The 27,641-nt window shown below is 41.3% G+C and overlaps 1 protein-coding gene across 5 annotated transcripts in view; it reads right to left on the bottom strand.

Annotated features, from left to right (window-relative positions):
• Positions 1-8,535: 8,535 nt before the first annotated feature.
• The window catches only part of stim2b (stromal interaction molecule 2b), a 34,087-nt gene continuing 14,981 nt past the window's right edge, over positions 8,536-27,641 (bottom strand). For 2 of the 5 annotated variants that reach the window (XM_068713349.1, XM_068713348.1), the window contains 11 exons: positions 24,709-24,839; positions 17,331-17,442; positions 16,303-16,414; positions 15,110-15,225; positions 14,769-14,946; positions 13,745-13,922; positions 13,203-13,364; positions 12,321-12,421; positions 11,390-11,628; positions 11,061-11,304; positions 8,536-10,711 (listed from right to left, as the gene is read on the bottom strand). In XM_068713349.1, the coding sequence (XP_068569450.1) occupies positions 10,066-10,711; positions 11,061-11,304; positions 11,390-11,628; positions 12,321-12,421; positions 13,203-13,364; positions 13,745-13,922; positions 14,769-14,946; positions 15,110-15,225; positions 16,303-16,414; positions 17,331-17,442; positions 24,709-24,839 (2,219 nt within the window). In that variant the 3' untranslated portion in view covers positions 8,536-10,065. The other 3 variants (XM_068713350.1, XM_068713351.1, XM_068713352.1) reach the window with 3 other exon arrangements.

Genomic DNA, 27,641 nt, shown 5'->3' on the forward strand with positions numbered 1-27,641 from the left:
AGTATATTATGTCGAAAAAACTCAAAAAAAAGTCATGGCATATTATGTCGAAAACAGTCATAGTATTGCCTGTTGAAAACAGTCATAGTATAGCCTGTCGAAAAAAGTGAAAAACGGTCATAGTATAGCATGTCAAAAAAATTAAAAAACGGTCATAGTATAGCATCTCGAAAAAATTAAAAAAAAAGTCATGGCATATGTCGAAAACAGTTATAGTTTTGCCTCTCGAAAAAAAGTCATAGTATAGCCTGTCGAAAAAAGTGAAAAACGGTCATAGTATAGCATGTTGAAAAAATTGAAAAACAGTGATAGTATAGCATGTCGAAAAACCTCTAAAAAAAGTCATGGCATATTATGTCGAAAACAGTCATAGTATTGCCTGTCGAAAACAGTCATAGTATAGAATGTCGAAAAAAGTGAAAAACGGTCATAGTATAGCATGTCAAAAAAATTTAAAAACGGTCATAGTATAGCATGTCGAAAAAACAAAAAAAAAAGTCATGGCATATTATGTCGAAAACAGTCATAGTATTGCCTGTCGAAAAAAGTGAAAAACGGTCATAGTATAGCATGTCAAAAACATTGAAAAACGGTCATGACGGTCATGACGGTCATGACGGTCATGACGGTTATGTCATGACGGTCATGTCGGTCATGTCGAAAAAAATCAAAAAAAAGTCATGACATATTATGTCAAAAACAGTCATAGTATAGCCTGTCGAAAAAACTCAAAAGAAAGTCATGGCATATGTTGAAAACAGTCATAGTTTTGCCTGTCGAAAACAGTCATAGTATAGCCTGTCGAAAAAAGTGAAAAACGGTCATAGTATAGCATGTTGAAAAAATTGAAAAACAGTCATAGTATAGCATGTCGAAAAAACTCAAAAGAAAGTCATGGCATATGTCGAAAACAGTCATAGTTTTGCCTGTCGAAAACAGTCATAGTATAGCCTGTCGAAAAAAGTGAAAAACGGTCAGCATGTCGAAAAAAGTGAAAAACGGTCATAGTATAGCATGTCAAAAAAATTGAAAAACGGTCATAGTATAGCATGTTGAAAAAACTCAAAAAAAAGTCATGGCATATTATGTCAAAAACAGTCATAGTATTGCCTTTCGAAAACAGTCATAGTATCGCCTGTCGAAAAAAGTGAATAACGGTCAAAGTATAGCATGTCAAAAAAATTGAAAAAAGGTCATAGTATAGCATGTTGAAAAAAGTCAAAAAATAGTCATAGTATATTATGTCGAAAACAGTCATAGTATAGCCTGTCGAAAACAGTCATAGTATAGCCTGTCGAAAAAAGTGTAAAAAGGTCATAGTATAGCATGTTGAAAAAATTGAAAAACAGTGATAGTATAGCATGTCGAAAAACCTCTAAAAAAAGTCATGGCATATTATGTCGAAAACAGTCATAGTATTGCCTGTCGAAAACAGTCACAGAAGAGCCTGTCGAAAAAAGTGAAAAACGGTCATAGTATAGCATGTCGAAAAAATTTAAAAACAGTCATTGTATAGCATGTCGAAAAAAGTGAAAAACGGTCATAGTATAGCATGTCGAAAACAGTCATAGTATAGTTTGTCTAAAAAAAGTCGTATTAACAGTATTTTGGGGTTAATTGTCTTGCTGAAGGATACATTGACATTAGAGTAGCAGAGCAGGAGCCGGGGATTGAACCTACGACCATTTGATTGAAAGGCAGCCCTGCTCTCCACTTCACCATAGACACCAGTTGAGAGCCACTGGCATAGTATGTCTATAAAATGTCATAGTATAGCCTGTTGAAAAAAGTCAAAAACGGTCATAGTATAGCTTGTCGAAAATAGTCAAAAAACAGTCATAGTATAGCATGTCTAAAAAAAGTCATATTATTAGTTTTTTTGGGGTTAATTGTCTTGCTGAAGGACACATTGACATTAGAGTAGCAAAGTAGAAGCCTGGGATTGAACGACGACCCTTTGATTGTAAGGCAGCACTGCTCTCCACTTAGCAATGGACACCAGTTGAGAACCACTGGAATAGAATGTCTATAAAAAGTCATAGTATAGCCTGTCAAAATCAGTCATGGTATAGCCTGTCAAAAACAGTCATAGTATAGCCTGTCGAAAAAAGTGAAAAACGGTCATAGTATAGCATGTCCAAAAAATTAAAAAAAAAAATCATAGTATATTATGTCAAAAACAGTCATAGTATAGCCTGTCGAAAACAGTCATAGTATAGCCTGTCGAAAAAAGTGAAAAACGGTCATAGTATAGCATGTTGAAAAAATTGAAAAACAGTCATAGTATAGCATGTCGAAAAAACTCAAAAGAAAGTCATGGCATATGTCGAAAACAGTCATAGTTTTGCCTGTCGAAAACAGTCATAGTATAGCCTGTCGAAAAAAGTGAAAAAAGGTCATAGTATAGCATGTTGAAAAAATTGAAAAACAGTGATAGTATAGCATGTCGAAAAACCTCTAAAAAAAGTCATGGCATATTATGTTGAAACTAGTCATAGTATTGCCTGTCGAAAAAAGTGAAAAACGGTCATAGTATAGCATGTCAAAAACATTGAAAAACGGTCATGACGGTCATGACGGTCATGACGGTTATGTCATGACGGTCATGTCGGTCATGTCGAAAAAAATCAAAAAAAAGTCATGACATATTATGTCAAAAACAGTCATAGTATAGCCTGTCGAAAAAAGTGAAAAACGGTCATAGTATAGCATGTTGAAAAAATTGAAAAACAGTCATAGTATAGCATGTCGAAAAAACTCAAAAGAAATTCATGGCATATGTCGAAAACAGTCATAGTTTTGCCTGTCGAAAACAGTCATAGTATAGCCTGTCGAAAAAAGTGAAAAACGGTCAGCATGTTGAAAAAATTGAAAAACGGTCATAGAATATTATGTCAAAAACAGTCATAGTATTGCCTGTCGAAAACAGTCATAGTATAGCATGTCGAAAAAAGTGAAAAACGGTCATAGTATAGCATGTCGAAAAAACTCAAAAAAAAGTCATGGCATATTATGTCGAAAACAGTCATAGTATTGCCTGTCGAAAATAGTAATAGTATAGCATGTCGAAAAAATTTAAAAACGGTCATAGTATAGCATGTTAAAAAAAATTGAAAAACGGTCATAGTATAGCATGTCGAAAAAAGTCAAAAAACAGTCATAGAATATTATGTCAAAAACAATCATAGTATAGCCTGTCGAAAACAGTCATAGTATAGCCTGTCAAAAAAAGTGAAAAACGATCATAGTATAGCATGTTGAAAAAATTGAAAAACAGTCATAGTATAGCATGTCGAAAAACCTCTAAAAAAAGTGATCGCATATTATGTCGAAAACAGTCATAGTATAGCCTGTCGAAAACAGTCATAGTATAGCCTGTCGAAAACAGTCATAGTATAGCATGTCAAAAAAATTGAAAAACGGTCATTGTATAGCATGTCGAAAAAAGTGAAAAACGTTCATAGTATAGCATGTCGAAAACAGTCATAGTATAGTTTGTCTCAAAAAAGTCATATTAACAGTATTTTGGGGTTAATTGTCTTGCTGAAGGACACATTGACATTAGAGTAGCAGAGCAGGAGCCGGGGATTGAACCTACGACCATTTGATTGAAAGGCAGCCCTGCAATCAACTTCACCATAGACACCAGTTGAGAGCCACTGGCATAGTATGTCTATAAAATGTCATAGTATAGCCTGTTGAAAAAAGTCAAAAACGGTCATAGTATAGCTTGTCGAAAAAAGTCAAAAAAACAGTCATAGTATAGCATGTCTAAAAAAAGTCATATTAATAGTATTTTGGGGTTAATTGTCTTGCTGAAGGACACATTGACATTAGAGTAGCAAAGTAGAAGCCTGGGATTGAACCGACGACCCTTTGATTGTAAGGCAGCACTGCTCTCCACTTAGCCATGGACACCAGTTGAGAACCACTGGAATAGAATGTCTATAAAAAGTCATAGTATAGCCTGTCAAAAACAGTCATAGTGTAGCCTGTCGAAAAAAGTGAAAAACGGTCATTGTATAGCATGTCGAAAAAAGTAAAAAAAAAGTCATAGTATATTATGTCAAAAACAGTCATAGTATAGCCTGTCGAAAACAGTCATAGTATAGCCTGCTGAAAAAAGTGGAAAACGGTGATAGTATAGCATGTTGAAAAAATTGAAAAACAGTCATAGTATAGCATGTCGAAAAAACTCAAAAAAAAGTCATGGCATATTATGTCGAAAACAGTCATAGTATTGCCTGTCGAAAACAGTCATAGTATAGCCTGTCGAAAAAAGTGAAAAACAGTCATAGTATAGCATGTTGAAAAAATTGAAAAACAGTCATAGTATAGCATGTTGAAAAACCTCTAAAAAAAGTGATCGCATATTATGTCGAAAACAGTCATAGTATAGCCTGTCGAAAACAGTCATAGTATAGCCTGTCGAAAACAGTCATAGTATAGCCTGTCGAAAACAGTCATAGTATAGCCTGTCGAAAACAGTCATAGTATAGCCTGTCGAAGAAAGTGAAAGACGGTCATAGTATAGCCTGTCGAAAAAAGTGAAAAACGGTCATAGTATAGCATGTCGAAAACAGTCATAGTATAGTTTGTCTAAAAAAAGTCATATTAACAGTATTTTGTGGTTAATTGTCTTGCTGAAGGACACATTGACATTAGAGAAGCAGAGCAGGAGCCGGGGATTGAACCTACGACCACTTGATTGAAAGGCAGCCCTGCTCTCCACTTCACCATAGACACCAGTTGAGAGCCACTGGCATAGTATGTCTATAAAATGTCATAGTATAGCCTGTTGAAAAAAGTCAAAAACGGTCATAGTATAGCTTGTCGAAAAAAGTCAAAAAACAGTCATAGTATTGCATGTCTAAAAAAAGTCATATTAATAGTATTTTGGGGTTAATTGTCTTGCTGAAGGACACATTAACATTAGAGTAGCAAAGTAGCAGCCTGGTATTGAACCGACGACCCTTTGATTGTAAGGCAGCACTGCTCTCCACTTAGCCATGGACACCAGTTGAGAACCACTGGCATAGTATGTCTATAAAAAGTCATAATATAGCCTGTCAAAATCAGTCATAGTATAGGCTGTCAAAAACAGTCATAGTATAGCCTGTCGAAAAAAGTGAAAAACGGTCATAGTATAGCCTGTCGAAAAAATTGAAAAACGGTCATAGTATAACATGTTGAAAAAATTGAAAAACAGTCATAGTATAGCATGTCGAAAAAACTCAAAAAAAAGTCATCGCATATTATGTCGAAAACAGTCATAGTATTGCCTGTCGAAAACAGTCATAGTATAGCCTGTCGAAAAAAGTGAAAAACGGTGATAGTATCGCATGTTGAAAAAATTGAAAAACAGTCATAGTATAGCATGTTGAAAAAAGTCAAAAAACAGTCATAGAATATTATGTTGAAAACAGTCATAGTATAGCCTGTCGAAAACAGTCATAGTATAGCCTGTCGAAAACAGTCATAGTATAGCCTGCTGAAAAAAGTGAAAAACGGTCATAGTATAGCATGTTGAAAAAATTGAAAAACAGTCATAGTATAGCATGTCGAAAAACCTCTAAAAAAAGTCATGGCATATTATGTCGAAAACAGTCATAGTATTGCCTGTCGAAAACAGTCATAGTATAGCCTGTCGAAGAAAGTGAAAAACGGTCATAGTATAGCCTGTCGAAAAAAGTGAAAAACGGTCATAGTATAGCATGTCGAAAAAATTGAAAAACGGTCAAAGAATATTATGTCGAAAACAGTCATAGTATTGCCTGTCGAAAACAGTCATAGTATAGCCTGTCGAAAAAAGTGAAAAACGGTGATAGTATCGCATGTTGAAAAAATTGAAAAACAGTCATAGTATAGCATGTTGAAAAAAGTCAAAAAACAGTCATAGAATATTATGTCGAAAACAGTCATAGTATAGCCTGTCGAAAACAGTCATAGTATAGCCTGCTGAAAAAAGTGAAAAACAGTCATAGTATAGCATGTTGAAAAAATTGAAAAACAGTCATAGTATAGCATGTCGAAAAACCTCTAAAAAAAGTCATGGCATATTATGTCGAAAACAGTCATAGTATTGCCTGTCGAAAACAGTCATAGTATAGCCTGTCGAAGAAAGTGAAAAACGGTCATAGTATAGCCTGTCGAAAAAAGTGAAAAACGGTCATAGTATAGCATGTCGAAAAAATTGAAAAACGGTCAAAGAATATTATGTCGAAAACAGTCATAGTATTGCCTGTCGAAAACAGTCATAGTATAGCCTGTCGAAGAAAGTGAAAAACGGTCATAGTATAGCCTGTCGAAAAAAGTGAAAAACGGTCATAGTATAGCCTGTCGAAAACAGTCATAGTATAGTTTGTCTAAAAAATGTCATATTAATAGTATTTTGGGGTTAATCGTCTTGCTGAAGGACATATTGACATTAGAGTAGCAAAGTAGAAGCCTGGGATTGAACCGACGACCCTTTGATTGTAAGGCAGCACTGCTCGCCACTTAGCCATGGACACCAGTTGAGAACCACTGGCATAGTATGTCTATAAAAAGTCATAGGATAGCCTGTTGAAAAAAGTCAAAAACGGTCATAGTATAGCTTGTCGAAAAAAGTCAAAAAACAGTCATAGTATAGCCTGTCAAAAACAGTCATAGTATAGCCTGTCGAAAAAGATGAAAAACGGTCATAGTATAGCATGTCGAAAAAACTAAAAAAAAAGTCATGGCATATTATGTCGAAAACAGTCATAGTATTGCCTGTCGAAAACAGTCATAGTATAGCCTGTCGAAAACAGTGAAATATGGTCATAGTATAGAATGTCGAAAAAATTGAAAAACGGTCATAGTATAGCATGTCGAAAAAAGTGAAAAACAAGCATAGTATCGCATGTCAAAAAAATTGAAAAACGGTCATAGTATAGCATGTCGAAAAAAGTCAAAAAATAGTCAAAGTATATTATGTCGAAAACAGTCATATTAACAGTATTTTGGGGTTAATTGTCTTGCTGAAGGACACATTGACATTAGAGTAGCGGAGCAGGGGATTGAATCTACGAACTTTTGATTGAAAGGCAGCCCTGCTCTCCACTTAGCCATGGACACCAGTTGAGAACCAGTGACATAGTATGTCTATAAAAAGTCATAGTATATTATGTCAAAAACAGTCATAGTATAGCCTGTCGAAAAAAGGAAAAAACAGTCATAGTCTATCATGTCAAAAACAGTCATAGTATAGCCTGTCAAAAAAAGTGAAAAACGGTCATAGTATAGAATGTCAAATAAAGTCAAAAACAGTTATAGTATAGAATGTCGAATAAAGTCAAAAACAGTTATTGTGTAGCATGTCTAAAAAAGTCAAAAACAGTCCTATTCTAGCATGTCGAAAAAAATCATGAAAAAGTCATAGTATAGCATGTCGAAAAGTCCAAAATGTCATAATATAGCTATATTTTGAACATTTTCTTAATTATTAAAATCACGATTCATTCATCCTTCTGCTCCCCGAAGCTTCTGAATGTCAAGTTACTCTGAATGACTAACATATTCTTTCACTGTTGGAAAATGTTTCCATAGTCTGTTGCTTTACCTGCTTTGTATATCTGTGATTTGGATACGATGTATTATTTAAGCTTACGCTTAAAGGAAGTCCATTTTTCCAAAGAGGTAGTGAGGAAACAAGATGATATTTTGGCCAACTATATGTCCATGTAGGCTCTTACTATAACCTGAGCAGAAGAAAAAAAAAAAGACAGGTTTCCCTGTCAGGGAGTGGCTGATATGGTTGCATTCACTCGATGCGCTGCTGACACCATGTGGCCATCACAGTAACTGCTTCTATGAGGTGGCGGCATTAAGGTGGGGCGGTGTGAAAGGCCGGGATTTGTTGCCGTGTACAGCAGTGCCCAAACAACACATTCATCACCGCTCCCCTCCCAAACGTGTCGAATTGATGAACCATCGACTCAAGTTTCATCACGTTCACTTTATATTGATAAAGCAATCATGCATGCTCTTCTTCTGTGCATCACGGTTTCCCCACTCTCAAGACAAATGGGGTGTCGGAATGACATCCCCCCCCCCCCCCCCCCCCCCCACACACACACACACACACTTCTGCGCTCTGCTTTGAGGAGGATGTGGGCTTGAAATGGAGGGTCAGGACGGATTTCTGCGGGAAATAAGTCACAGCTCAAGTTTGGAGATTCTGAAAATATGCATTTGCTAGAAGTTAACGATAGGACCAGCTGGTAAACATGACTCTACAACATCTATGATGCCTCCATTTATTTTTTATTATTAATTCTTCTACAGTATACAAATATCCACACAGAAAATGTTCTCAAAAAAACCCTAATGTCTCGTAAACATTCATATATGCTCGTCTTGCAGTTCTGTCTTTTATCTCCTTCATTGTATTGCCACAACCTCGTTAATATTCTAAAAACAGAGGCCACCGGATCGTCGCGTCGCCCCGTCATCCAGACACGCCTCGTACACGGCGTCGCCACCCCCCCCCCCCCCCCCCCCTCCCCTCCCTGACATTTCCTTCGCGTCGAGTCACGTGACCCTCGTCGTGTTAAGCTGCAGCAGTGACAGCCAGGATGAAGGCAGAAATCACAGTGTGAAGCAGGGGCTCTTGACATCAGTGCGCTCGGTGCGGGCCCAGAGTTGAGGAACAGGAAACGGGGCCGTATTGCATGGGTCTGCTTCGAGCTTAGGGAGGGCAGGTGATCTATTAAATCTTGATGAAACAGTTCCTTTATAGACATAGAATTCTTAGCGGTTGTCTCGTAAATGAAACCTGGAAACAAAGATGGTAGAGGCCACATCGTCACATTACATTAGAGACTGTTTTAGACTTCCTGGCACTGTATCCTTAAATGTGGAATGGATAAGGCCCTCCAACTACAAAAAGAAATTTGACCCAAAAAAATCTGGCAAAGACACCCAATTTAACAAGGGGACAGGGTATTTAAGACAAAGAATGGATATGGTATGTTGGTTTGGCTACAGGACACAGTTAATCAAGTAGTAAGGGACAGCTAGATTTTACGAAAAATGCCTGGTGCGGGTTAAATCTGCATATTCAATAAACCTTCTCCAGTAAAGATCAGTTCATACAGTAGGAATCCCCACCAATATAAATCTTTTTAAAAACATCTATAAGAACATAATCACGTGAAAACAAAGTATATATATATATATATATTTATATATATTGAGAGATCCATAAGTAGCAGCATTGAAGACGCATCAGATAATTTTGGCTCTGGCATTATGTGCTGCATCTCCACTGCCGCTGGCCATGCATTCCTCTCATCTCTATATCTTTATTCAATATGTAGTCCGCAAGCAGCGGCTCTTTCCCAAAATATCAGGAAAGCTGTAGTGCAACAAAGCAGGATTTTTTTTTTTTCTTTCTTTTTTTTCTTTTTTTTTTTTTTTTTATCTGAAAGGAAATTTATCAAGTACGTGAGTTTATGACTCAAACACTTCATAAGATGCAATCCATAATTTTTGAACAGCGAGGAATAGTTGGGACACAAAAGTGTTTTTTAGGATATCTTATGACCTGTTTGTCTTGGTGATACGCATGTAATGCTGTCACTACTGAACGTGTGAGTTAAATACTTTCAGTAGTGACGGCAAACACCATTCTGCACTAAACAATACACATGTATGGACTGCACCTTTAGACCCTTGCACACTGTAACTTTTTTTGGTTCAAACCAAAATGAAAAGAGACGGTAGACGGGTCATGTTTTTTGGCTGTCTGGATGACAAATCTCATGACCTTTTGCTTGACTTTTCCTTGACCCTTGCAGGTTTCCCTGTGAGTGAACTAAATAAAAAGGCATTATTGAAAAATAAGGCTACCAGTCTGAGGAGTTTAAAGGCACCCAGACTGAGCTACATTCCATCTTTGATGACCAAAAGAAGAAAATACGAGAGAAAATTAAACGTTTTAGCTTACAGCGATGTCCATTTTTTTTTTTTTTAGTATTAGGGCTAAAACAACTCTTTATATTGTATTTTTCTCTCTCATACGCTAACCTCACTCTGCCAGTTTTATTTTTTCTTCTTAAATAAGCTTTTGATTTTAGACGAGGAGCGCTTCATTTTCTCTCCATTGTCGCTGGAGTCCTGGGACGAGGTGCTCTGGAGCTTGTGTTCCCTTCCCACACTCCGGCCCTCCGAGTCCAGGGAGGTAAGAGACGGGTAGCGGCCCACGTTGGGCAGCATGTTGGCGGGCAGCTGGCCGAAGCTGTAGGACTTCTCCAGGATGCCGTTGTACATGCCCTTGCCTGACGGAGAGGTGACGTTCCCCTGCGAGAAGGTTAAACTTTGGGACTCGGGCAGAACGCGGGTGATGTCGGGCGAGCCTTTGTGCGCGAACGGGTGGTGCTCCAAGGCTGGGGAAGGCGAGGTGGAGGGCGGGCCGGAGGGGGTGGTGGCCGGGGTGGGAGGGAGAGGAGGAGGTGTGGAGTCCCTGAGACTGCTGCTGCTGCTGCTGCTGGTGGTGGTGTGGGTGGTGGAGGAGGTGGCGGGGGTGGAAGCAGGGAGCTCGGGACTCTGGGTAAACAGTAGCAGCTCCTCGCGAGAGATCTTGCGGTATGGGGTGTCCGAGCCCGGTGAGCAGGGGTTGTGCAGCTGCTTGCGGCCCAAGGAAGAGTTGAGAGAGTCTGTGTCGGAGCTGCCCTCCTGAGCCGGTTCCCTGAGGAGAGCAGATGAGCGAACAAATCAGAGCAAAATTTAACATGTTGAAGTTTTTAAAATGTAGCTAGTTTGGCGTGGAGATCAGCGTGGACCTCACTAGAGAGCAAAATCAAAACAAATGAATCATATGAATGAATGAAAATTGGGGACAAACTGCAGGAATTAAAGTAGGCAGAAGATTGCACTTTAATTCTTGCTATTTCATTTACGTTAGACATTAACTGATTATGTATCATGTGCAGGTTCCAGCAGAGGTAATTAACGCATCCCTCCACATACTAGACGGCACCCAGTAACAAACGGCAGTTTAACCCCAAGCTTCAAGTGTGAATGTCTGGATAAAACACCTGTGAGTCCAAACTGTAAAACCATTCCGCGGCGTTCCGGCCACCGCTACATACCCCCTCCTATCCGAGCTGAACATGATATGTTCGTCGTCTGCCTCGGTGCGATAGGAGAGGGACGAGCTGGCCATGGACAGCAGGTCGGGGTCTGGGGACATCAGCGAGGACTGCGGAGAGCTCAGCAGGCTCCGGCGGGAACGACAAAGGCTGCTGCTGCGGGTCAGCGAGGGCCGGATCAACGTGGCCGCTGGAGAAGAGGACGGAACGGAGATTATACTTTAGTTCACTACCATTCGTCTGCTTTAATTTCTGTCCTCTGCCGTCTTACTCACTTGTGAACTGTGGAATGATGGGAGGCGTGTCCTCGTCCAGGTCATCCACTCCTCCTGCGATGGGGTAGGGGGGCACCGAGACTCGGGGCATGACCACCCAGCTGTGGTCCGAGTAGAGGCTGGCCGTCAGGCTCGGCAGCCCCGAGTTATTGACTACAGGAAAGTTGCAAAGCTTCTCGATCTGCTGCCAGCGGTGCAGCCGCTCCCTCAGGCATGCCGTTACCTCCGACAAGGCTTTCCTAAAAAAAAAAAAAAAAAAAAGATTTCTTGAGGGAGTGTATCGTACCTGCCAAACATTAGAGCGATCCTGTTTCTGATAACATTGTTTTGTGTGTGTGTCAGACCAGGTAAGAAGCAGGCTTTGCTTTGATTCATCAGGAGTTTTGGCACTCGAGCCCGCTGGTTATATTATGATATTGGATATGTGCCGATTAAAGCGGTCATGCAGAAGATGAAACCCGGTTCTCACTTTAATGTGCTTTTAAAAACACAAAGGAGTTCTTTATCACAGTGGGCAGAGCCTGGATTATACAAGGCTTCTGAATAGTTTAACTATATCGGGAATAAAACTTTGTGTGTCTTCTATAAATGTAATAGCGTTATGTGGTTAAATGTGACATAGCAGAGTCAGATGTTGTCACATTAAAGCCCTGAAATCTATCCGCAGGTTCTGACTACACATATATGCTTATGAATGTATACGAGCTCAGCAATCAACGCTACAACTGCTGCCTTCACACCGTAACCTGGTATTCAATATGACAGGACCCTTCTTGTAATATTTCATATGGACAACTATTGTAATTCAATCAAAAGGACAATGAGCTCTCCTGTAGTCACATGTTTTGGTTACACACACACACACACACACACACACACACACACACACTGTATCACGTGATAGGGGGTGTGTGTTTGTATAGTTTCTCACTTTGCTTCTAGTATCTTGTGGTCCACCTCATCCAGGGATGAGCTGTGGGCGACGTGAAGGGTTCCGAACACAGAACCTCTTTTCTTCTTTATTTTCTCTGCCTAGGATTCAAAAGAAACACACAAAAGATTGGAGATGTTATTTTAAGAGAAATGATCTAAGATTATAAAAAGGTTTTTGGTATTTAAATAAGGTGGAAGAGTCCCAGAGAAGTGTTTCACTGGTACCCAGACTAATGAGGCTCACCGGCCTGATTCAAGGTCATAAGGGACTCTCTAAATTAAAACAAATTTTAAATTAACTACTGACATGAAAACAGCTTCACAAGTCACATTTCATACTCATTTCTCCATTTTTAGGTGTTAAGCTGAAGACTTCTATTTCCTGCCATCAATGGATCCGCGTCACTCTTCCTCTGACCAGTCAAAATATTACAGAAGTGATACTTTCCTCTACTACCACCACCACCACCACAGGCCAGCCATGCTGCGTTACACTGCTTTTGAACAATACTGGCGGTCTACAAGAGAGCAGACTGACGTGCTGAGCTCTTGATAGTAGCAGTAAACGTGATTTACTGCTCATTTACCATGTGGAGACCAAAAGAGATGAGCAAGGCACGGCTCCATGTACTTTACTTTGTGACAGGCGATATAAAAAAGCTGGTAGGGGTCTTCGAAGGTAAGCTAATCTTCCTCAATTTATCATGATTTAAATACAATTTACATAGTAACTATGTAAATTGAAATACATGCAGTTCAAATAATGTAGAATCTCACATCTCATTGCTAACCGACCCTATCTGCTCAATGGAAGCGCCTCAATGCACCGTGCGTACAATCCCGCCGCGTAGCCCACGAATCGGTCAGCGGGTGACGTTACCTCGTCTTTGGCGACGCACAGCTGAAACTCGGCATTCTGCTTCTTGATGTTGTAGTACTGAACCTCCACCTCGTGCGTGAGCTGCAGCCACTTCTGGAGCGCTTCAGGCACCGACCGCTCCGACTGCATCTCCTTCTCTGCTCGCTTCAGGGCCTTGCGCACCTGCAAGGGAGGAACGCGACAGATCCGGATTAAAGTCACCGTGAAATATTTTTAAAAAGTCACCGATCAAACGCTTCTAAGTGAGGGTGGACTTTCAAATGAATGAACGGTGGAGAAGTCATTAGATATGTCGGCGCTGTATTTCCTATGTGACGGGAAATCTTGTGGTTATGCAAAAGAGGTACTTTGTGGACTGTAATAAGAAGAATATGAAATTAATCTTGTCGTTTCAAGGTGTTTTAGCAGAAGTCATGAATACATTTACATTCATATACCGTGAATACATTAGCCATTTGACTTTGAATATGTAAATACTGTGCATTTGAACATTTGAACGATAATAAATCTCTTTTTCCAAGAGGCAGTCTGGGAAGCCCTACCTGTACCAGCTCTTCCTCGGCGTATTTGAGCCGGCTGAGCTCACACTCGGCGCCCTCTCGCAGCTCTCGGAGCCTGTGAGCCTCCGTTTTGGCCCCGTTGATCTCGTCCCTCATCTTCTGCTCGAGGTTCTGCTTCTCCACGGCCACCGTCCGGTTCTCCTCCTGAGCCTTTTCCAGCCTGGTAGATAAGAGAGGGAAAAAAAAAAAAGACAAAATGGAGATTCAGTAAAATGTTTAACACGCAATATTTTTAAAGTGAGCCATAAATCCTTTTATATATATATATGTATATATATATGGCTGTACTGAATGCAATATCTGCGACATTCAAAGCTCCTATTGATGTTTTCGAATAAAGCTGTGAATGTCTGTCGTCATATTTTACGTTGTCACCCTAATAAAATGTGAAAAAAAAGATTTTTTGTGGCATAGTGGTTATATAACTGTAAAGACCGGACCGTTAATACTTTGTGTGCCGCAAGCAGGAGAGCAAGCACTTGTCTTTGACCGCAGTGAAAATATTGTTTTTGAAAGGCCAACAAATATGGATTGAAGCAGAATATTTTTTCGATAAAAAAAAAATAAAAAAAAAAATAACTAGGGCCGCATTCATTTAGAATTAATCATAGAAAATAATGTGTTTAAAAATAACCCCCCCCCAAAAAAATACTAAATGCACAGTTTAGGCTAAGTGACATTAGAAAGCATTTTATCAATGATAAAAGACAATATAAACATATATATATATATATATATATATATATATATATATATATATATATATATATATATATATATATATATATATATATTTATATATATATTATATATATATAAACAATTGTGTGTGTGTGTGTGTGTGTTTGACGTATGTTTTGAGAGTAAAAGGTAAAAAGGGAAGGTGTCCACTGTACGTAATGTTTAATAACTTACAAGAATAAGCTGCTTTGTTTGAGTTCAACCGGCCTGAACCTGTACAGCCTTAATTACATAAGTGTGCATTGGATGCGTTTCCTCCTCTTACCGGCTCTGCAGGTCTAGGAGGCTTTGCTCGGCGTTTTGCAGGCTCTCCAGATCCCTCATCATCTGAGAGATGTGCACCTTGCTGGATTTGTTCTGCACATAAGCGAACCAGCAGCCCCCGACACCAATCACTATGGAAACCATGAGGATAAAGTCTTTCATCCAGTTATGTTGTGGGCCTGCAGAGGGAGGAAGCAACAGGAGAAGATGGATTGCTGTGAGCAAATGCTGCATGTTTAATTGAATTGTTCTGAGAGTATGGCCACAACAAGTTGATATTCATGAATAGCGATGGTCTAGTCGATATGATATGCTTTTGATTTTAAAACATTGCATACTTACGGAGAGGAGGGCCAAAAAGCACTGCGTCTAGTGCCTTTAGGTTTAACTTCTGTTTATGCCGCTGGTCTAATATCTTCAACTGCATCGACATAAACGACGGTTCATTTGCCGCTATTCTGAAATGTGGAGAAAAAGAAAAAACCTGCATTAATGTCAATCTACACAGTCGTATTTGAACTATTTCAGTGATATTTCTCTAACCCATTAGCGTCTTCACAGACAAATGTAACTTTAGTGTTGAAGTTTAACCTTCTAGAATGATGAAAATATAAGGATGGTTACAGGCTGAAATAAATGAATGAGCAACATATCAGTATACTTTTGCAGTTTTCGGGGGAGTATTTACTAAGCCTGACATCTTATAAGAAGTTGAGCATGAAAGAACTGCTGAACCAGGACTAGTGGTTGAAGAGAAGACGCTGATGGAACCCCAAGAGGAGAAAATAGTATGACGCTGTCCGCTCAATAAAAAGCTCGGTGATTGAATGAGTTATGAAATTCTTTTACCGCTGTCACTCAAGTCTCACCACCACCACCACCACCACCACCATCTTAAAGGCTCAGACAACATGGCAGCCCGTGGAAACTGTAACCCTGCGCTGTGACATCACTTCATGAGTCAGCGCCCATCAGCCCAGAGGCGTAACACGAAACCCCTCAATAACCCCGCCGCCCACCCCTCTGTCTACTCATGCCGTACATGCAGCATTTGCAGCGAGTCACATTCCACAAGTGTCTCACCCAGCGTCCGACTTTCTCCTGTGATGTCGGCGCTGAGGTTACTTTTGTGAACGGTCTCACCTACTACATTGTGACCTTTTTCTAATAAAACGAGGAACAAAGACACCGAGGGAAAGAATCTACCTGCCTTTTTTTTTTTTTTTTTTTTTCTCCCTGTGTTGCCTTTTTCGACCAGCAGTGGGCAGCATTAAACAGAGCAATGAAATCTAAAGGTGCCTTTGAGCATTGTAACGAAAAGGTCTCAGTAGTGTTGCTGTTCATAAACACATCTCACTGCTCGCCAAACGGCGCAGCATAACGTCTTAATTAGAGGCGACGGAATGACATGAAGCGCTTGTGATATCTGCTATGGAAGTGCAGAACGACGACGAGAATGTTTCTCATCTTATTATCAGTATCATATTAACGGAGAATAGGGATTGCGTTCAGCCGCTCCTGTGAGCGATACGAACCGAGGTAAAGTGTTCCCCGTGACCCGGAAGTCCCGGAAGTTCTTCTCATACTGCGGCAGCTCCACCGACTCCTTCAGCCACTGCACCGAGTCCTCCACGGTCCAGTTGTGGACTGGATCAGGAGAGAGAGAGAGAGAAAAAAGGGAAATCATTACTTTACTGTGAAGCACTTAGCCAACGCTTAACAGAGTGACAGATGTGGAACACATAGGTAGTATCCAGTGGTGAACGTAGGTGGTCTGATCAGTCCAAAGGGTCATCACATAAACAAGTGCTGCTGAACACAAAGCTTTTTCGGGCTTTTTTCCTCATCTTTGCTTTTATGAAATATTGTCACGTTTTACCTCTTTGTACGGTTATTCAAACTAAACCATATGAGAGACATTTAAAAAGAGAATTACTCTTTTTTTTGTGTGGACCTCCTATGACAATGCTTTACAAGCTCTTGATCTGAAAAGTAACAACAACAAAAAATCATCAAATAAATGTAGTGGAGCGGAAAGTACAATATGTCCTTGGAGCGGAAGAAAATTGCATAATATGGAAACAAACAACTAAAGTACACGTGCCTCAAAACTGTACTCAAGTTCAGGACTGAGAACACATTCCGTACAAACAGCATTATTCTAAACCTCGAGTGTGAGCCATTAAAGATGATAGAAACCTGTTATGACCGACGTTCTTTTGGTCTTTGTTGAAGTCTTCCAGTTAACTGACTCATCCAAAAGCAATTAGTGGCGCCTGAGCCCTGGACTATGAAGCAATATTTGGGTTTAATGCGGTAACTTCAGGTTCAACCCTGGGCGTTCAAGTCCCACGGCAGTGGAAGAAATAAAAAAATATATATTTTATTTCTTCCACACAAAAAAACTAGCGTATATCTTCTTTTTGATTCACACTTTTGGCTTTAATCTTTTCCCCTGTTATCTCCATTGTAGCAACTCGTGGTGTCTTTTCCTGCTTGATTATAAACATAGAAGTATGTGTGTGTTAGTGACTTTGGGGCAGACACACTTCTCTTGCTTTACCTTCAGACGTCTTCCAGCCCTTCCACAGCTCCTCCACGGTGATGTGCTGGTCTTCACGGTGCAGGTTGCTGTGCTTGTTGGTTTGCTGCTGCTTCATGTCTTCTATTATAAACTGGGACACAAAGAAAGACAGATTTAAGTTTTCCCCGAGGCTTTTCAGAAACATCACAAAACGTGTAGATTTGTTGGTTTACAGCATTTTGAAGCTGGGGTAGACAACTTTTGCTGTTTTGTAAGCTAGATTTTAAAAAGCATCGAACCGGTAAAACCACACTCCCTCCAAAGCCAAACCCCCAAAAACACATCCGACTGCTGCTGACGGACAAGTCCACGAAAGAGCGTTGGGGAGAGGAGCGAAGAGCGGCATCCGACTCACCCGCGTCTCAGTCACATGCAAGAAAACCCCAAACATCGTCCTGATGAACACAAACAATGAACACAGCTGTGGAGAACTCACAGCTGTCAAGCTAACATGTTAGCGTCTGTCATTACAGTCCTGGGATACAGCCACAGATACTGAATTGTTGTTTCATTGATGGCTGTAGGGAAGTAAAGATCATTTCAACAAATATAACAAACAAAAAAAAGAAGCTTTAAAATAAATTGCCTACCCTAGCAGTAAAATGAGTGTTTTTCTTTGCTAAGAACTCTGGGGGAGATACAGACGGCTGTGCTCGCCCGGGTATGTCCATGTGTGGTTTTGACAGAGAGCTGTAAAGAGTTGGCTTTGCCTAAAAGTCTGGATTTGGATCACACACACACACACACACACACACACACACACACACTTTATTTTCACTCGCCTTTCTTCCTTTTAGGGACTTTGAAAAGAGAACGAGACCCTTGGCAGAGGCACCACTTCCACCTGTGTGTGTGTGTGTGTGTGTGTGTGTGTGTGTGTGTGTTTTTTCAGTTTCCGGCTGTTCTGCTTCGGTAGCTCAGAACCAAATCTGCCCCCGCAGATAAAACAGCAAACCCACCAAGGAATTGCCAGAACAACAGCAGTGTGTGTGTGTGTGTGTGTGTGTGTGTGTGTGTGTGTGTGTGTGTGTGTGTGTGTGTGTGTGTGTGTGTGTGTGTGTGGCCTTGGCATAAACTAAAAAGTTAACACCTCCTGTCTAATTTACACTCCCTTCGTGCTTTAGATAACTAATTAGCCTTTGATATTAAGGCAGTGGAGTATCGTATGCTCTCCTGCTGACGGGTAACAGCTTAAGCTACATTATCTGTATTGCAAAGTTAGCATCCAGTTGGTGTTTCCCATGCAAAATAATGAATACTGGTCAAGAATACACTTTAGATGTAGCATTAGGAGAGACAAAAAAAAGATTATAATAGAGTCCTAATTGTTGCTAGGGGGCATTAAGAGAAGCTTAGCTTGTAGAATGACTCGTTAAGATGCCTAAGAAAAAGCAGAAATTCACAGAGGAATTTAAAAGTTCCTGAGTTTTCAACCAAGGTGTAACCAGTGGGGAGCTGAATGTGCGATCTGCAGCGCTAACATGTACTGCCTGCTCGTGTCAGCAGCAAACAAAAAAAAAAAGGTGCGACAAACTCAGAGCTGTTAAGAGGAGGGAAAAAAAACCTCAGCAGCCACAAAAGAGACACGACAGAAGTTTGAATCATGTAAAGCTGAATGTCTCAGTCGCGGCTGAGGGTGTTTTGACATTTCACATCATTAAGAATCAAAACAGTCACAGATCAGTCGAGTTTCACATCCGACTTGATAGATCAGCGCTCGCAGATTCCAACACAGCTGGAAAAAAAATGTCGCGCGTCCCGACGTTAAGACAGACGTTACCGTCAGCGCTCGGCTGCATGAAATGCCTTTGAAATAGTCTTAAAAACATCTGAAGACGTCCGTCACTCAACATGACACAACATACATGCATGCATTTTCTAAATCCAGCGGCACTTTCACACATCTGTACTGTGTGCACAAAGAGTCTGAGGGACCGACACTGAATACACAATGGCAGTCTGGTGTTGAGAGGCAACAAATGTTCCCCCCGGCGCTGAAACGACAAAAAAAAAAAAATCTCCCGACAAAACCTTTTGAATCCCATCATCAAAATAGCTTCTTTGGACTTTGTGTGGAAAAAAAAGTTATAAAACAACAAAGAAATAAAAGTCAAGATTCAACACGATAAAATCTACCAAATCGCAGGTATTTTGTCATTAAAAGGGACAGCCACCAGTCCACAAGAGATCACCAAAGTTATGGTGAGTCATCATGACGGGGGACGTGAATCCATCCAGTAATTGCTGCAACATCTCCCTCAAAGTGAGACGTCAATCTGCTGTTGGCACAAGAAGTCGTGGCGATCCATCCAATAGATGTTGAGATATTTTAAAAAGGTTTTTTTTTTTTTTAAGGGTCTGAAAAGCTCTTTCACCACATCAGTAGTGGACAAATAGTCTGCGGGGCCTGATCCTTTGCTCAGTGTTTTCTTACTCAATACAAATGCAAATGAGTTTTTCTCACTGACGTAAAGCCGGGAACCGACTAAAGGAACCAACTGCCTGCTGAGTCACCGGAGGGACCGCAATGTGTCCAATATAGTCCGAACAAATGTCCCGCAAAGCCTTTAACGCTCACTGTATCTATGAGAAATGAAGTCCTGCTGGCAGAGACGCAAACGTCAAGGACATTTGCCAAGAGTACAAGAACAAGAACGGGACTGATGAATGAAAAAAAAAAAAATCATCTTTACGGCGATTAAAGCAGGAAGTTTTCTCTTAAATCTTAAATTGCACTTGTTAAAGAAAGATGCCCGGAACTGAAAACAATGACAGGAGTATTAAAAGTAAACGTAATCGGTGCCATCATTATAAAACTTCTATTTTGCGGCCAGACTGGCGGAGCAGCTTTGCGTTCGGTCAAAGACAAGCTTTGTGGAATATGTGGTGAGCAGCGCATTTCAAGACGGGTCTTTGTGTGGGAGCCTCGCAGACTCTGTGGTGACGAGTTCAGATCATTACAACCACGGGGTGTGGAGTAAGAAACGTCTTGGATTGCGTCTCAAAGAACTTTTACACTTTGTATGATCGAGTAAGAGTTTTTGTAAACACGACGGTGGGACGGAGAGCCTCGACTCTGCCTGTTGAAAAGACAACAATACCTCCACATATTCTAGACGGGGCGTGACACACAGCAGCAAACAAAGACATTTTTGTTTCCCCATCAGATTCCACATTGCGGGGAGCCGGCTGAGTTTTTCGAGACTCTTCTGCCTCTCTCCATCAGTCGACTAAGGCCGTCAACGAATATTCAAAATTTCTAAATTTATTCGAATAGTTAAAAAAAAAAAAAAAAAAAAAAGAAGTTCGAACTTGCGGCAGACCTCCAGTCGACTGTGACTCTATTTACACCTGATATCTACTGCATCACTCCATCTGTGCACGTCTGACAGTTACTACATCCATCACAAGCCCAAAAATGATTTCATTTTTCAGCACATTAATCAAGCCCGTTAGTAATCTAAAACTGCAAGAAGTTGGTTATTAGATTGATTAATCGTCGTCAATCTGTTACAAATTTGGGACAAAAAAAAAAAAAAAAAGTATGTTGTGCTTGGATGTGATTTATGAAACGCGTGAACCATTTTGCAGCACGACTGATTTATCACACATGACAACCGGGCAGAATCAATTGTGGGACCATCACTCATAAGATCTTCCTCGTGCTTTTAGCAAAGTTTGCAGTGAGGCCGCTTACTTTGCCCTAAAGTCAGCCACAGCATGCGTCTTCAACATCTGTCGACAGACGTCAAACGTCTTCATCGTCGTTTTGAACCTCCGCTGCTCGTCCTGCATCTCAAACAAAAAAGCAGTACTTCATGAGTAAACGTGACTGTTGGCTGAACTCGAATGTTCCCGCTAGAACATTCGCAGACGAGTCAACAAACACCTTCTTGAACCTTCTCCTCTCTATAGATACGATCCAGACGCTCCGCAGGCCTCCTCCAGTTTCTTACATACAGTACGAATACACAGATGAACTCGCATGTGAGCCTAATTCTTCCAGCGAGTTGTTATGCATGGCCTGTCAAGAACTAATAAAGCACACGCACGCGCGCGCACGCACACACACACACACACACACACACACACACACACACACACACACACACACACACACACACACACACACACACACACACACACACACACACACAAAGGCAGTGGCTCCTGCTGTGACATGGGTTGGGTTCTTGCAATTTCAAAGTGATGCAACACGATCCAGCCGAGCGTCTCCTTGGCAGACGGGCAGCACGCAGCCCAGCACCCCGAGGACACGGGGCACCTGCCGTCCCTGGTGACTGTGCTCAGCAACAGAACCCCCCCCCCACACTCCCCCGACGGTCACTCAACGACCCCTGGCGACTCCCAGACTCGGGGTAATCAGAGGCAGGATTATGTTTAATTTAGGATTTGATTCCTAATGAAATTCTTCCACGGTAGTCGAGCACAGATGCGCTTGGGAGTTTAAAAAGAAAAGAAAAAGAAAGAAAAAAAAACAGTGATTACTTTTGATTTTGAGACTATAAATACACCGTGGTAAAGAGGTCCACGTTTCTGGTGTGTGTTTATTTAGGCTGATGCAGACAGGCATGGGGGGGGGGGGGGGGGATTTGATGTTTTTTTTTATCTGAGACCAACTTCGCAGGAAGAAAATCACTTCCTGGGAGATTTCATGGGCACGGATTATAAATACACTTTATTTCACGCCGCTCATATAATCATGAGAGTGCATGGCAGGTCTGGTAAAGCCACCTGCTAACAACCTTTTACCTTTATCAGTCTGACTAAAAATAAAAATAACATGTTTTGCTTCACTAGAGAGCTATTTGTGACCCTCAGCTCCAAATATCAACTTCAAAAACAGACTTTTTTTCGTGACAAAAACATGACGTGTCAGAGAACACTGCAACTGTAAAGCATACTGAGGTACTTGTTGGTTTTAGCACTTCCTTGTTTGCTCTCCTCGTCTCACCAATGAGTCAATATGTCTAAGTACACGTAATGGGTGCTCTTGGTGGGTGGCCCATTACCAGCAACACAAAGGTGAAGCAGTTCATGTTAATTAGGGGATATGAATAAGGGGGAAGCGCCACCGGTTACATGCTCCAGACAGATGCTGCGGCGACCAATGGATCTTGTGTGAGCAGCCTGTAAATGACCCGTGTGTGCTGCGTTATCTGTGCGCGGCGATATAAACTGCGAGGCATTAATACGTTCATTTCCCTGTAACTTAGCAACACTGATTGCTGTTAAGTTACGGAGGAATTTTAAGGGTAAAACAAATGTTACGCTTCAGCGCTACCAGGTGACTCGGCGATAAGGCCCTCTTTCTGCTCGGTTACAGTCAGCTGTCTTTTGAAATAACATTGCATAATATGTAAAACATGTTGGATTTAACACAGAAATGCTTTCAAAAAGAGAAGCCTGTCCTTTTCACCGTCCATCTAATTGGCCTTTAATATCTTATATTTTGTGCAAAATGTTCATAAATCATGTTCTTTGCTGCTGAACGGGCTGGTGTCATTGTCACCATATAGCCCCACTGACCTCGTGGCATCTTTACCAGCGGGATAAGCATCTCTGAAATGCACGCCATGAAAAACTGGATATCCTGACACACGGCTATAACATTACAAATACGAGCGTCCTCTCATCTTAGTCATCCTCTCAAATGTTGAGACAAAAAAGGTGTCAGAATAAGAGAAGGAAAAGCAGGAAGTGCCAGAAAGATCTTTGTTGGCGGAGTGTAAGGTTTCAAGCGTGGAGAAGGGGGGGGGGGGGGGGGGACTAGATCTGGTCCCGTAAAGACCAGATAGGGGCCGACATCCTCCGACCCCACACACGACTCACCCTGCCTCATAAAACTGTGTCAAGGCTTTCAACTCCTCACTGCCAGGAAGATATAATGACATTATATCGTATGTAAAAACGTCTCGCTCACAGACATTTCAGCATATGGACATCAGGAGGAGGAGGAGCAGAGGATCGAACCCCAACCCTTCTAGAAACAGTCCACCTGACATGATCCTTCTGCTGAAAACTACATCCCCAGAAAATGGCCATCTTTTGGGTTCGGGTAAAGACAGAGTTGGCACTTTACAACTAATAACAATGCTACTTATTACTTCTTTTTTTAAAGACATTAAAAGTGTTATTGGTCGGAAAGTTGGTATTTATTAGGGGAAATTTGATTCTTTTATATTAAGTTGCATAAAAACTGTGATTCTGAGCCATTTTTTTCACTAGTCAATCTGAAGAGATTCATTGTAAGTGACGTATTTTTTTTTTAAATGCCTTCACAGTTTCTTTGTTTATCTTCATGCAACAGACTTCATCAGACCCAGACAGCCCTGAATACAGTGAGAGTGTGAGACTAACACAATCAACCCTTTCCACTTTATTATCAGCTAACCTGACGGTGAAGATCCAACTCGTTTCAGTAACACACTCCCCCCCGTCACACGACAATGTCCGCCTTTTATAAAAACTAAACCGATAGACAGACAGACAGACGCTAATTTGGTTAAAGGAGCGTCCATCATGCTCTGAATCCCGGCTCCGCCCACACGCCGCAGCCCAAAAGAAGAAGCTTGGAAATCCTCAGTAACGAGCGGCGGCCAAAAACAACTGCTGGAGAGAAACAGACACTGCTCATTGCCCTTATAAAGACAAAACTCCGTGTACATTTAGAGTAGATACACGCATCAGTGATATACATGCGCAGACGAGCATCGCCTTGATGTGGGCTGGGGGCCAGTTCTAACACTGCAGCCCTCGGGGGGTCTTCAGACCCCCGTCTACCGAGGGGCCACCCGAAGGGGCTGTAGGGTATTACCGTTTCTCACACCAGCACTTCTCATCCAGTTCAAAAAAACGACCCCTGCCAACACACACACACACACACACACACACACACACACACACACACACACACACACACACACACACACACACACACACACAGAATGTGACCATGGCCCCTACTGGTTTCTTCTGAACACAGGAGCTTGTTGCTTACCAAAAGACACAGGGGCCACGGTGGGTCAGAGTGAACTCTGTTGTCAGTGTCTACCACTCTCGTCTCTCCCACACAACCAGAGTCCCTATGAGAATTCTGCAGCTGCATCACTAGAAGACTTTACAACAACGTCACAGGTCTGCAAGTGAACTGAAAAAGGTACAAAATCTAAAATAAAAGGCCTTTGTCTCACGATATTGGTCCAAATATCCAGAATATGAGAACCACAGCATGAGAGACGTTACACCTTCGTCTTACAAGATAAAGAGACGAATAATTACAAAAATGAATCCGTCAGGTCCCCACATCTTAAAAAGGTAGATTCACAAAGCTCACCTCCACGCTCTCGTTGACTTCTATTCCCCCGTCGTTGTCGTCGTCCAGCTGTTTGTGGATGTGCCGCAGAGCCTCCAGGCTGAAGCGGTCGTCGTCGCCTATGCATGGCGGCATCACTATGAGACAGGGGTCTAAAGGGGAGGACAAGTTCAGGTCAGAGACGAAGGGCTTAAAAACATGCCGAGTTGTTCTGTGTCAGGTGCAAACAGATCGGAGCATTTCCTCCATTTGTGTCAGTTTTAGTTCCAGCGCTATCTAAACTATACACAGGTGTTATCGGTCCACTTTAAACGATCTTCATCACAGATGTTAACTCTAAACACCATGAGTTCCAAGGAAGTGTTTCTACTTGATCAACTGCATACTTGGCACACAGATGACACAGTTTACGTTACAAGTCACAGAGAGCAAAAGACAATGAGTTGAAGAACAATGAGGTTGCGTTTGTGAAGATGGTCCATGTTTTGCAGCATAAATATGATGACTTCTAGATCCATCTTTTTTCTTAAAAGTAAGCAGATATGTTCAAATCTTTTTTTTGGCATACAGAGCTGCAACAATTAGTCAATGAATCCTTTCATTTGTTAACTATTTTAATAATCGATTAACCATTTAAGTCACTTTTTCAAAGCAAAAAAAAGGACAAATATTTGATGGTCAGGCCCATAAAGGTTTCGCAACGGCAGCAGTGAAAGGAAACCTCTTGGAGAATATTAAGATGCTTTGTTTTCTCAGGAGTCGAGGACTTGTTTCCCTCCTCTGTGAACCCATTACTGGGGAATTTGCGCCAACCTGGTTCCGCACCTGTCTTCCAGGCATTTATTAAAATGCATGCCACTTCCTTGTGGGATTTGGAAGCACATCTGCTGCCAGCAGTGATCCTCCTCGAGACACTGGCGCTCCAGATCACGGGGAGTAAAAACAGGTTCATCGTCTGTTTGCACTTCAACCTGAAATTTGGGAGACCGAGACTGTGCCACTTGTAAATACAGTGCTTTTGGTGCGTCTGATTAAAGCGATCCCAGTTGCGGCTGCTACTATTGCTAATATCCCATAATGCTGTGCTGACAACAACTTTTTAAAGCATGCTTTTTTTGCAGCAGCAGTCCGCTTGGCGCTCCTGATGGACTCTTGTGTGCTGTTGTCATTCCTGCAGCGTCCCCAGTCATAACCCCCCCCCCCCCTTGGTTTTATTCAGTCACCCTCCCGTCCCCACTGGGAAAATGAGCCCATTACTTCCAGCCTCCCTAGCTATGGGCAGTTTGAGCTGGCCAGGTGCCAAACTGTCTCAATGGAGCCACAAAAACACACACACACACACACACACACACACACACACACACACTTTTTTAAGGATTGAAGTCACAATCTTAAAATATATCGCTCCATAAACTTGCATACAAAATGACAGAAACGATATCTCAAACCCTTAAAAACTGCCGATTAACGGTAATCCAAGTAGAGCAAAGGCCTCGTCCAAGACCGACAAATAACGATTCTTCCTATTTGGCAACGGTTTCGGGAACAAACACAAAAGCCACACAGCAGCCGAGGGAGACGCAACAACAGCCAAACACGCGGATCAGGCTCTGGCAATGAGCAACGCTGCTCCATCAGTGGAGCTAAAAGGACGACAGAAAAGCCACCAGAGCACGCCAAAAGAATGGAAACAAGGGACAAGAGAAAATGTAATTGTCTTGTAGTGTCACATATGCTTTTTAGATGCACAAATTATATATTTTTCATCTGGGCAAACCACTACAAATGCTCGGTATGTTTCCTGAAAGCCTCAAAATAAAAACGTGGAAAATGTACAAATAATATGCCGTTCAAGAGCTCAGATTAGCTGTTTAACAGTTTCCAGTCTCTATGCTAGGCTGCTCTTAAATACAAAAAAAAAGTCCACAAGCATGTACAGTTTAGTGACCGTGTGGCATTTTTTCCTGCGTGTTTTTTCTGATGTAAGATCTGTTTACTGAAACAAGACTTGACACGTAAGTTATAGAGTTGCCACTTGGCGATCCGCAGATAAAGCAAAAAGGAGACATCTGATTGGACGTGTGCCCGGGCTAAGTTTGGATGAGAGGACACTGGGGTGGATGTCCGTGTCAAGCGGAGAAACCAGCGTTGGCAGAGGGCTGCTCCTGGACTGAGCCTAAACGTGGATACAGTGCCAGAGGGTTGCATAAAACATTTGTTTTTGTGTAAACAGATACAGTAGGTTGTTTGAAGTGGGCGGGACCACAGTGGCTTTAAAACACACACTTGTTAACATAACAATGCGGTGAACTAAATATTTCAGCTGCTGCAATTACTTGAGGTCATATACCACCACTTCCTGGTTCCACTTCCTGTGTGCACCAACCGGCCTGTTTCGACCTCCACCAAAATGTTAAGATACCGTAATTCCTCTAAACGCCGTGCACTACAAAAATTAGTGAAACACCGAACAACCGCAAAACATTGCTGACGCTTCATTTTCAACGCCCCTCTCTTTGAGCTACACTAGACGAAAATATGCGGCATCAGTGACAGGAAAGAGTATCAACACGATAAGGCTGTCTGTCAGCCTTACTTCAGCGGTGTCCGTCTGTCTCTGCTCAACAAGCATCCGATACTTGAGAGCGAGTTAGATAATGCATTTGCTTAGCTGGGTTTACATAGCCTGCTGTTTGCATAGCATGCATATCTATTTGGCTGTTTGCATATTTAAATAGGCACAAAACTCAAATGCTTCACTTGTGTTTTACATACAAACAAACAAACACAGATGGCTGCACGTCCTATTATATGAATCCAAACTTTCTTTGTTTTTGCGGAGGCATCAGAGTTGATAACGGCATACTTTTACAAACTAATTTCTATGATGTTGATCTTTTTTTTTTTTCTTTCTGTCATTTCCTTCTATACTGGTGGCCTAAATCTGTTCTGCA

The sequence above is a fragment of the Cebidichthys violaceus genome, unplaced genomic scaffold (assembly GCF_023349555.1).
Source record: "Cebidichthys violaceus isolate CVI_PGR_0920_01 unplaced genomic scaffold, fCebVio1.0.p SCAF_19, whole genome shotgun sequence".
Classification (NCBI taxonomy): Eukaryota; Metazoa; Chordata; class Actinopteri; order Perciformes; family Stichaeidae; genus Cebidichthys; species Cebidichthys violaceus.